The sequence below is a fragment of the Lampris incognitus genome, chromosome 7 (genome assembly GCF_029633865.1).
Source record: "Lampris incognitus isolate fLamInc1 chromosome 7, fLamInc1.hap2, whole genome shotgun sequence".
NCBI lineage: Eukaryota > Metazoa > Chordata > Actinopteri > Lampriformes > Lampridae > Lampris > Lampris incognitus.
In genome coordinates this window covers 51,118,502-51,130,995 of record NC_079217.1, presented here as the reverse complement: position 1 = coordinate 51,130,995, position 12,494 = coordinate 51,118,502, and the positions used below count along the sequence as shown (strand labels likewise).

The 12,494-nt window shown below is 52.4% G+C and overlaps 1 protein-coding gene across 1 annotated transcript in view; it reads left to right on the top strand.

Annotated features, from left to right (window-relative positions):
* The window catches only part of pdgfd (platelet derived growth factor d), a 28,615-nt gene extending 16,873 nt beyond the window's left edge, over positions 1 to 11,742 (top strand). The window contains 3 exon segments of the mRNA XM_056282882.1: positions 7,206 to 7,289; positions 7,292 to 7,422; positions 10,625 to 11,742. Of these exon segments, the coding sequence (XP_056138857.1) occupies positions 7,206 to 7,289; positions 7,292 to 7,422; positions 10,625 to 10,759 (350 nt within the window). The 3' untranslated portion in view covers positions 10,760 to 11,742.
* Positions 11,743 to 12,494: the final 752 nt, after the last annotated feature.

The window sequence follows — 12,494 nt, the reverse complement described above, 5'->3', positions numbered from 1 at the left end:
TATTATTACATTTGCGATCAAGCAGGTTTATGTCCCCCCATTTTAATTTTGGGGAGTTCTCCAGAAAAAGGGGCATAAGTAAGGGAGCCTTTACAAGATGAATCAGTCCTGTAGATATACGCTTGACAGTTTCTTCATATTCCTCCGTAGAAAGGTCTGCACCCAGTTTTTTTGGCACCCTCACAGGTGTAAAGGGCCACCCCGGGATTTATCAGTCCAAATACAAACATTACACCATTGTCCATCCAGCTCTTAAAAAGATATAGTCTGGTTTCTGAATAGCACACACTGGTTAACTTTGTTATTTGGTTTCACCAGAGTTGAACTCCAGGTGTAGCGAAGACGCAAATGTCTTTCGCCACCGGAAGCGAATGTTTTATTTGCCCCTTCACTCTCGTAGAACGGAAGTGAACCGGAGGGGGGGGGTGGGGGGGTGGGATATGCGCCAATGCTAATTTCGCGCATGTGTGATCACACCCAAAGGCGGGGGACCAGCAAACAGCGATTATGTTCCAGGGAATAGTCGTATCCTAAAGTGTCATGCTAGTACTAGGCTAAGTATATAGCTAGCTAGCATAGTTGTGAGCACCTCCTACAGGTCTTTGCGACGCATAAACCACGGCGGCAGTTGGGCACACGGTGGTGGTGGTGGGGGGGGGCGTAATCGATATAGTGTTTGGGCATCAGCGTCCTCAAGTGGCCAGCAACGCTATCTATGAGGAGCACACTGAAGCGGTGAGATGGGCGTTAAATGATAGGCTAGGCTACATTACAGGCTAGGCTACATTACAGGCTAGGCTACATGTTCAGGTAAAACCGCTGTAACTTGTGGTTACGAAACCACCCCACTGATAAAGGCTACTTGTTACTATTTAAACCGTGGAGCAGAAATGTGCTACTTTCCATTGCAGCAGCCTTTGTATACGGTCAGAGTCACCTGTCAGCAGTGAAAGGACTATCATTACCAGCAAGGGTGCTACGTCTAGCGGCTATGTCCTGTAATTACATTAACACCCCCACCACCACCACCACCACCACCAACTGTAACTAACTGTCGTACATATAGTAATCAACCCTCAGCGACCCAACCCCCGCTGCTCCCAGCCGAGTCATATTGAAGCAATGCAGACATGTTCTCATATGCCAAACACATGAATTGTTTGTTTTTTTTGTTGTTGTTGCTGTTTTCATTGAACCCTTGCACAGGTTCAATCGCAATCACATTAACACCACAACCTGATTACGTGTCCTGCAGGCACAAATTCAAACACAATGTACACCTGGCGATATAAGTCTAGTGCACACTGCACACTAAGCCTCGGTCGGAGCGCGGGGATTAGACGGCGTTGTCTGTGGGCACATGATTACGCACACATCCGCACGCATGCACGCACATAGGGGGACGTGCGAGGGCTACGGTTCATTGTATTTACCCTCCATCTTCCTCCAGTCGCCGTATATTCGGCTTCCGTCCTGGCATGCGGCTCCCAGAGAAAAGGCCTCGGAGGCAGAAAACCCGTCCCGTAAATATGGCAAACAGAAAATCAATGGCGGTCAATTGAAGCACTTAAATGAAAGAATAATCAAGATTGTCACTATTAATGGAGCATCCTGTAGCCCCCCCCCCCCCTCATTGATATTCTTGTGTCTGGTGATTCACACTCTGAATGAAAACGTCCATTTCTAGGGCAAGGCTAGGTTATGATGTTTGCGATTAATTGTCTATTGATCATCAGTCATTGGGCTTTGCTTGACTGCTTTTCAACCCCCGCCGACACACGTTGTTTCTATATCATAACAGTCCGGTGCTAAATCCATTCAGTTGAAACGACTTGATTTGGCCAGGTAGACTAAGACTAGTGTCATTTTTCAGTCACACTGGGCTTATACATCCTCTAGCGTTGCAAGCTGCTGTAGCAGCTTTGACAGCATCATGAAATACCCTTAAATATGTCAAACCAACTTCCAGCCCTGACCCCAACGTGAACGAACATGGAAATGTGTTGACATGGCAATTTCTATCATGTCTGATCTCCACCCCCCCCCCTTTTTTTTCTCTCAATTGTACCTGGCCAATCACCCCCGCTCTCTCTGAGCCGTCCCGGTCGCTGCCCACCACACCTCTGCCGATCCAGGAGGGCTGCAGACTGTCACATGTCTCCTCCCAATACATGTGGAGTCGCCAGCCGCTTCTTTTCACCTGACAGTGAGGAGTTTCACCAGGGGGACGTAGCGCTTGGGAGAGGATCATGCTATTCACCCCAGTCCCCCCCAACAGGAGCCCCGGTTGACCAGAGGAGGTGCTGGTGTAGAGACCAGGACACATACCCACATCCGGCCTCCCACCCGCAGACAAGGCCAATTGTGTCTGTAGGGTCGCCCGACCAAGCCGGAGATAACACGTGGTTCGAACCTGGCGACCCCCGTGTTGGTGGGCAACGGAATAGATGGCCACGCCACCCGGACGCCCCTGATCTCCACCTTTTCTTGCTCCGAAATTTGCTGCAGGGCTGTCAGACAACCAGGCAAAATGTAGGGGTGAGGCTCTCCAAACCATCATCGAGACAGCCTTGGTAGACCTCGGCAGCTATGTAGTTACGCAATTACCGCAAGTGTGTCCGGAATGAGTCAGCTGAAAGCGGCGTAGTGTGAACACGCTCCATGGTCCCGGAAGTCAGGGTGATGATTACCGTGATGATAATAGCCTCCGAGAAGAATAAAGCCAGTCTGTAATCAGTTGATGCTCCTCCCTCCTCCTTACCGCTTTCCTCGAATATTACTCCCCCCCCCCCCTCTCTCTTCCTCCCTCCCTCGTCATGTCATCCAGCCCTTTGTGGTCACCCTGGACTGTCAGGGGAATATGACAAAGTAAAAAGCTGCTCCGCGTGTGATTACGCTCCTTTTTCTCCCCACTCCTCCCCCTATCATCATACTACATTGCTCCACACCAGCATCTCCTCCTAGCAGCCCCCCCATTATGTTATTGGTGGGTTTCAATGTTGTTTTTCAAGATAATAACAACAACAAAAAAGCTATATTTTGCAAGATTTTGGCTTTCAAACTTTGGATGCAAAGGTCAGCTTTAGCTTCCTTGTAGTGGTGCGCCGGTTGACCCACAACCCGCGGGTCAGGTGGATTCGGGTAAGCCCACTGAAACATATCTCAGGTTCAGGCAGGCAGGTCAGAAAGTGGCAAAGCAGCTCTCCGGGTAAGTTATAACTAACTTACAGGAACATTGCATGCAGTAGGCTAGGCTGTCCAGTACTACGGGTCCACGTGGTCGGGTCGGAATCCTATGGGCTGTCATAACGGGTCGGGTGGGTGAGGGTATTAAAAAACCCTGACCCGCATATCACTACTTACTTGAGCTTAAAGTCTGTCGATGAACAGCTGTAAACGAAAGTGTGCACGTGTGCAGGGCCAAAAAATAAATAAAAATTATATATATATATATATATATATATGTGCAAACTGACAATATGGCCGATAAATAAACTAAGGACAGCGACTCTACAGTCCACTGATGGCCCATGCATCTTCTCCTCTATCCTGTTTTGCAGCCGGCCAGCCCTACAGAAGGGAATGTCCCTGACGGACTTCCTGACTGACTGACTGACTGACTGATGAGTGATCATGTTTAGAGTGACTGACTGACTGGCTGACTGACTGACTGACTGACTGATGAGTGATCATGTTTAGAGTGGACTGGCTGACTGACTGACTGACGAGTGATCATGTTTAGAGTGGACTGACTGACTGACTGATGAGTGATCATGTTTAGAGTGATTGACTGACTGACTGACTGACTGACTGACTGACTGATGAGTGATCATGTTTAGAGTGACTGACTGACTGGCTGACTGACTGACTGACTGACTGATGAGTGATCATGTTTAGAGTGGACTGGCTGACTGACTGACTGACGAGTGATCATGTTTAGAGTGGACTGACTGACTGACTGATGAGTGATCATGTTTAGAGTGACTGACTGACTGACTGACTGACTGACTGACTGACTGACTGACTGACTGACTGATGAGTGATCATGTTTAGAGTGGACTGACTGATGAGTGACAGACTGACTGACTGACTGACTGACTGACTGACTGATGAGTGATCATGTTTAGAGTGACTGACTGACTGACTTACTGACTGACTGATGAGTGATCATGTTTAGAGTGACTGACTGACTGACTGATGAGTGATCATGTTTAGCGTGACTGATTGACTGGACTGACTGACTGATGAGTGATCATGTTTAGAGTGACTGACTGACTGATGAGTGATCATGTTTAGAGTGACTGACTGACTGACTGACTGACTGACTGACTGACTGATGAGTGATCATGTTTAGAGTGACTGACCTGACTGACTGACTGATGAGTGATCGTGTTTAGAGTGACTGACTGACTGACTGACTGACTGACTGACTGATGAGTGATCATGTTTATAGTGACTGAAGGAGTGATCGGTTTGACACGATTGGGCAGCTGGATCAGGTGACCACTGGTAAACACGGAAGTGGGAGTTTCCCACGCATTCAAAGTGAATCTGCGCAGTGCGCTAACGAGCAGAAGGCGCTGCTGGTCGTGACCGAGCCGCTCAGAAGGGACTACTTTGCTGCTCCTTCCACGTCTGCCAACAGTCCAGCATAGAGCGAGGTGGAGGATCAACAGCTCTCCGTGCACCGAGACTCACGATGGAGATCACACAGTTAAAGCACCCCAAACAGCGACCCCTCCGCCAAAACGCTCACCGGTGAACTCACACAGAACGGATGGCGGGCCGCTGATAGCGCCACGTATTGCGCGTCACTCGCAGCCGCTATCTGCCCCGTCTCGTGCTCCGGCTCACGAAAGATTGCGCGAGCAACATGACGCTGCAAACACACCCATTGAGCTTTGCAGCGGAGTGCAGTGGCCTTGTTTTGTGTCTCATTGCCGTTACCCATGTGGCGGCAAAGTACACGTGGTGGCTTTGCGCTAAGAGCACAGCTGGCAGGCTCCACGTCATCCTTGATGCCATCAAGTAATAGCAAGAGTTGTTTGACCTGCAACCCGTAGCAAACCTGGCAACCTCCTGCAAATATCCGCTCGCGAGCACGCCTGGCACGACGACGCCTGCGTGTGGCCATGATGGCCGCTGCCAGCATCCCTGGGAAGGCTGGGCGTCAGGCCCCGCCAGACGTCAGTCATCTGCACTCTGTCGGCGTCCGCCTTGCTGGTGTTCTGCAGCGAGGCTCATTTGCATAGAAAGGGACCAATTTCACCCGAAATGTAAACATATTACCTAACGCAAACACATGCGGATAGCACAGGAGCGCCGAGATGCTATTTGTTAGGGGGGGGGGTGCCTGTCAGCCTCGTGGCTGCTCTGAGAATCACGCGTTTCTCGTGGTCTTTATTTGTGCAGGTTTAGGGGCTGCAAAAGCCGCGCAATCCTTTACTGGATTGGCCTGTCAGAACCGAGCCAGTCTCGGAAAAACAAGACATCTGCATACAGAAACAGGCGGGAAGAGGAGGGGGAGTTAACAGATAATCAGAACGGTCATAATTACAGTTAAATTATGTGGTCTTTCAACCAAACACCTCAAGGTATGATTGGATAGTATTTTTTCAGGTGGACATTTAATATCCAGGAATTCACATCACAGACACTACCACTGACTAGCCTGCAACAAATTGGCCACAATGTCAAACATTGGCCATGCACGTCCAAGGACTATAGTCTTGCTTCTTCTCCTCTGTCTTTCTCTTCCATCTATCCCCCCCCCCTATCCATCCATAACGCCAATTCCGATTGAGTCAACAGAGGTGGCTGCGGTACTCGTACTAGTCATAACTTTCCCCCGGCACTCGTTCACCCATGTAGGCCGTACTCCGTCGTTTGAGAGCCATATACAATAATATGACACGCTAGAGCTGTACAAACCACTCTCTCTCTCTCTCTCTCTCTCTCTCTCCTCTCTCTCCTCTCTCTCTCTCTCTCTCTCTCTCTCTCTCTCTCTCTCTCTCTCTCTTCCCCCCCCCCGTCTTTCCACTTGATTTAGACCGTCTCTTCAGTCACGCCAAGCTTTACAGCTGCACCTCTCAGAGCTGTTCAGGGACCTACTGGCTCTCTCTCTCTCTCTCTCTCTCCTCTCTCTCTCTCTCTCTCTCTCTCTCTCTCTCTCTCTCGCTCGCTCGCTCCAGTTCTCATCCGGCCAATCCATCCCTCTCTGGGCAGTGTACAGGCGTGATGAGAGATGCTACACAGTCTTTCCGCGGTTACTGCTCTTTTTGCCCCGTCCTGTCCCTATAGCCCACCCCGTCTCTGCTAAATGTGCACAACTGAAAAACACATCGCTGCAGCGCAGTGTCAGAGTACGCTCGGGCTGGCCCAGAGCCGGACTGCCGATGAGCCAGTTCCCCGTGAACAAAACCACAGCAGGAGACCTCAGGGCAGGACCCTTTCGACTGCCCCACAGTCAAGATTCAAAAGGAGCGGTTGCACATTTATACAGTGGTATACTACTGCATAGACTTGCTTATTCGTAGTTATGCCCCCTTTTTTATCCTGCATTGGTTCCTATGTGGGCGGCACGGTGGTTAGCACGGTCGCCTCACAGCGAGAAGGTCCTGGGTTCGAGCCCTGGGGTAGTACAACCTCGGGGGTCATCCTCTGTGTGGAATTTGCATGTTCTCCCCGTGTCGTGGATTTCCCTCCACAGTCCAAACACATGTAGGTCAGGTGACTCGGCTGTACTAAATTGTCCCTAGTTGTGAATGCGTGGGTGTGTGTGTGCGTGTGTGTGTGTGTGTGTGTGTGTGGCCCTGTGATGGATGGGAAGCCTGTCCAGGCGCTGCCGCCCAATGACTGCTGGGATGGGCTCCAGCATCCCCACGACCCTGAGAGCAGGATAAGCGGTTTGGATATGGATGGATGGATGGATGGATGGATGGATGGATGGATGGATGGGTGGATGATTCCTATGTTTAATTGCTAGTTAATTAATTGTCGAACAACACTAACTTTTATGTTTCCATTTTTTTTTTAATATATTTTTCACCTTTTGTGAATCATTCTGTAAACTACTTAAAAAAAATCTGCAGATCAAAATTGTGCATCATCGTCATTATCAGAACTGTCTACTTCAACTTCTTCTCATTTCCTACGGCGACCCTGCCCCCCCCCCTCCCCCCCTCCCCCCGCCTCCGCTTCTCCAGTTGACCTCGACCGCCTCAATGACGACGTGAAGCGGTACAGCTGCACGCCCCGGAACTACTCGGTGAACCTCCGCGAGGAGCTGCGGGCACCAACGCCGTCTTCTTCCCTCGCTGCCTCCTGGTCAAACGCTGCGGAGGGAACTGCGCCTGTGGGACCGACAACTGGAACAGCGGCTGCAGCTGTCAGGCTGCCAAGACCTCGCTCAAGCTACACGAGGTAGGCCCCAGCCCCTGACGCAACAACACCCCGAAATAGCAAGGGAGATGAGACAAATAGAAAGATGAGGAACGGCAAGTGGTTGCTGCAAACAGCCGGCCGGCCCAGGCGGTGTTTCATCTACACTGGGAATGCGGTCTATCAGCACTGACGCGGACACATAAACACACACACACACACACACACACACACACACACACACACACACACACACACACACACACACACACACACACACACACACACACACACACACACACAAAACAAGATGCTGAACAACTGCCAGGCTGCCACATCACCACTCAGACTACACAAGTATTAGGGATTTACACCATTGTGTGTCCAAGTGTGTGTGTGTGTGTGGGTGTGTGTGTGTGTGGGGGGGGTCCTAGCACTGTTCTGTGTTGATGTATGTTTGGCCTTTCTCAAACTCAGCTCTCTTCCCAGTCTGGTTTCTTTCTCTCCTTAAAGTTGCTCGCACCCTATTGTAATCAGTGCAGGTCACTGACTGTGCAAACACAATATAGGCAGGTGTGCGCGCACACACACACACACACACACACACACACACACACACACACACACACACACAGACAAGTTCTGGGTTCATCACCAAGCCTCTATGTTTTCTATTATGAACCAGAAGAAAAATCCCCAGCTAAGGATTTATCAGAGACTGAGATAGAAAGAGAAGGTGGGTATGGGGGGTGGGCGATGTTGATAGGGTGAGAGAGAGGGGGAGGGAAAGAGAAAGGGAGGGAGGGAGACAGAGAGAGAGCGGGAGGGAGAGAGAGGGATGGAGGGAGGGAGAGAGAGGGGGGAGGGTGAGGAGAGAGGGATGGAGGGGGAGAGGGAGGGGACAGAAGGAGGGGAGGGAGGGGAGAGAGAGGGAGAGAGGGGGAGAGAGAGGGTGGGAGGGACGGAAGGAGGAAGGGAGGGAGAGAGAGGAGACAGAGAGAGAAAAATACATGGTAGAGAACAGAGCAGGTGAGAAAAAGAGATGGAGAGGGCAAGTGCATGAGAAAAAAAAGATGTACGGCTAGGGATGACCAGGGATAGGCCAGGGAGGAGAGCAACGAGATGGAGGGAGAGAGGGGGGGCAGGAGAGTAAGGGTAAAGCATAAAGAAATTGGGAGTGCAGAGCTCGGCACTGCATCAACAACGAAGCGGCAATGCACCACCAGCCTCATACGTTCCCCTCACTTCTATCCTTCTCTCTTCCCCTGCCCCCCCCCCCCTGTCTACTCTCCTTCAGATCTGGAGCCATTCCCACCCCTTTGCAGTGTACCATTCTATCGCTCTCTCCGCATCTCTCCATTATCCCTCCCTTCATCCCACTTTCAATCTGTCCCTTTGCACCTTTCTTTATCCCCCCCCCCCCCAGTTTGGAGTTGGAGTTCATTGTCTCTCTCTCTCGTCCCTCCGTCTCTGTGTCTTTGTTCCATCAGCGCTTCATTATGGAAACATGGTCTGGAGGGGTCCGTCGTCTATCTCGCCCTCTCCCTCGCTCGCCCTTCTTCCTCGCTCTTCCCCCCCCCCCCCCGTCGAAATCATACAATACATTTGCAGACAAAAATGGGATTGAGGTCAGAAATGTGTGTGCGTACGAGTTTGTGCTCGCCCGCTAATACTCGCCCCGCGCGCACAGCCGCGTGAACGTCGCCGCGTGCGTGCGTTTGAGTCCGACAATAACAGACGGAGGGATTCCCAGACCCGCTCCGCCCCTCGCAGGGTTCCTCAGCCCTCGGTGAAGTTGCCGGTGATTACTCACGCCATTGTTTCAGTCCTGGGAAGCCCTGCTGTAAATCATATCAGGCCACGCTTTCACCGGCATTTAGACAAACACCCAGGCCCCGTCCAAGTCCCCCATCCAGCACCCGCTCCCAGTCCAGTGACGCGTCTCCATCGGCCGAGCACCGGACTCGGTTCCACCGTTCACACGAGCACCCTCGGAGAGGACCCGGCGAGGTTTCGGCAGAAGTGAGGCGGATCATTTTGGGGGGGGGGGGGGTTTCTACTCGTGATGAAATAGCCGCTCTTTACCTACCAGAATTCATTGTGAGGTACCGCAGACCCGATTTAACAGCTGCAGTAAACAGGAAGAGCCCCCCTACCCCCCCCCCCAGAAACGTCCGGCGATATACTCGCCCTCACCCACCCGCTTCCCCTTCTCAGAGTCGAGTCATGCATCCAAGTGAGATGGCGGGCGCGTCATTTGTTGACTCTGGCAGCCCTCGGCTGCATTTCAACACCCCCTGGCCTTGTCTGTCTAATGCCCGTCTGAGCCTCCTCAGCCCACTCCAGCCTCTAGTTCCTTTAGGTTTTATGATCCATCCGCAGTGGTTAGCGCCGTCGCCTCACAGCAAGAAGGTCCTGGGTTCGAGCCCCAGGGTAGTCCAGCCTCGGGGGTCGTCCGGGTCGTCCTCTGTGTGGAGTCTGCATGTCCTCCCCGTGTCTGCGTGGGTTTCCTCCGGGGGCTCCGGTTTCCTCCCACAGTCCAAAGGCATGTGGGTCAGGTGACTCAGCCATACTAAGTTGTGTCTAGGTGTGTGTGTGTGTGTGTGTGTGTGTGTGGGTCCTGTGATGGACTGGCGGCCTGTCCAGGGTGTCTCCCCGCCTGCCGCCCAATGACTGCTGGGATAGGCTCCAGCATTCCCGCGACCCTGAGGGCAGGATAAGCGGTTCGGATAATGGACGGATAATGGACGGATGGATGGATGGATGGATGGATGGATGGATGGATGGATGGATGGATGGATGGGTGGATGGGTGGATGGATGGATGGATGGATGGACGGATGATACGTGCGCTCATTTCTCATTAGAAACGACATTTTGTCTTTCCCTCTCTTCTCCAGCCACAGTTCCTGTCTTTCACTCTCTGTCCTCTGTCGGACTCAGATAGCTGTCATGACTTCCGCCCTTTCACAGAGGCCTGAACACTCTTTTCTTTCCTCGGTTCTCTCCATCACACTTCTTTTCCTTCTCTCTGCCCGTCCCCTTCACTCCCTCAAACTCAAGCGGGCCTTGTCGATTTGAACTGCGATGGTCCTAAACCTGGTTGTCAACTATTTCCAAAACATGCAGACAACTGAGACAAGGACATGCATCTTTGTTCTGTCCCCGTCTCACTTTCTCTTAATATCCCCCCCCCCTCTCTCTCCCGTCCTCCCCTTCCTGCCTCCCTCTTCCTCGCCCCGCAGGTACTGAAGTATGCTCCGGAAGTGACCGGGTACCAGCGGCACCGGAGGCCCCGGCCCCGCTGGGTCATCGACGAGATCTTCCTGGCGCACCACGACAACTGCGAGTGCGAGTGTCCCTCCAGGCCCCCTCGCTGAGACACTCGCCCACGCTCCGACACCCCCCACCCCCCCACCCCCGGGACTTCTGAATGAGCTGATCTTCTTTCATGCATCTTTACTATACATGGACTTGACATTCAGCAATGCACAGGAACACACACACACACACACACACACACACAGACACACACAGCTGGTAACGGCCAATAACCTGTTTGCAAATATAAACCTCATGAATACTTACGTACAAGTCTTATGCCTTTGAGTACACCAACACATACCCCCACCTTAGGACACACAAATTCACAACCCCTCTTTCCCGCCCTGTGCACAACCCTCGTTACACACACCGCCGGGCGAGACCCCGCGGCCCTTCCCAGACAGAGGCGTCTCCGCGCTGAAGCTCAGCGTCCCTCGGACTCTGCTCAGAGGACCACGGAAAGGCTGCTCTGTGCCCCGGCGGGTCCTTCAGACCCCAGCTGGGTTCGCTTCCTGTTCTGGCTCGCTCAGGAGACGGCTTTTCATTACCGTTCGTTATTGGAAAAAGAAATCTTTCAAAGTTGCTGATGAGCCCAGCTCGTTGAGAGACACCGTTGTGTGGACGGAGGCTGATTCACGTGTTCCTTTATCCCCCGTTAAATCAATCCCGGTTTGGTTGAATTGAAACGCAGTTGACCCCTGACCCTATGTAAACACAGAATCTTACGGGGCTTTACTTTATTTTCCCCCCTCATTTGCGCGTGTCAGTCAGTGTCGAGACGTGTTGAAGTGTGTTTGACTGCTGCTGTCTGAGGAGCGATTGTGCTTTTCCTGCTGAGGCACGGCGAGATGATGGCGTGTAAAAGACAAACGGCGGTGGGGAGATGGAGGCGGTGGGGAGATGGAGGCGGTGGAGAGATGGAGGCAGTGGAGTTTGTCAGCGAACCCCACCCTTCACCCTGTGCACTAGCCGCAGCCTGCAAACCCTCAAACGAGCACAAGCACGCTCACCCACACACACATGCACACCCATACACACATGCACACCCATACACACACACACACGCGCGCACACATGCACACCCATACACACATGCACACCCACACACACATGCACACCCACACACACATGCACACCCACACACACATGCACACCCACACACACATGCACACCCATACACACATGCACACCCACACACACATGCACACCCACACACAAATGCACACCCATACACACACACACACGCGCGCACACACACGCACACACACACACACACTCAGACAAGAACCGAAGGCCAGCATTTCTCCCATTAATTCCACATATTTCTACGACTGGTAATGGGACACAGCAGAGAAATGAAAATCCCTGTCTCTCTCTCTCTCTATATTCCTGCTGCCCACTACGATCCACCCACCCCCCCCCTCCCCCGCCCCCGTAGTCACCTCCCTTGTTTCCTTTCATGCTCGCTGCCTCTCCCTTTCTCTTTCCCCCCCCCCCTCCCTTTGTCGTCCATCCTGCTCCTCTTTCCACACGGAGGGAGAGCGCGGTGTCGGATGAGACCGCGGCGCTCCTGCTCACTCTTCGGCACATTCCAGAGCGTTCCCAACATTCCAACCCATCACTGGAATCCTGCTATGACCCCCACCCCGCCGCAGACCGCCACCAAAATCCCTGACAAGTAGTAGGCGAGGAAGACAGAGACGGCAGGACGGGGATTCGGACTTGAATAACTGTTCGGTTCCTACCATCTATACAGCTGAAGACCAGAAGTGAAGAACACAACTCTGTACT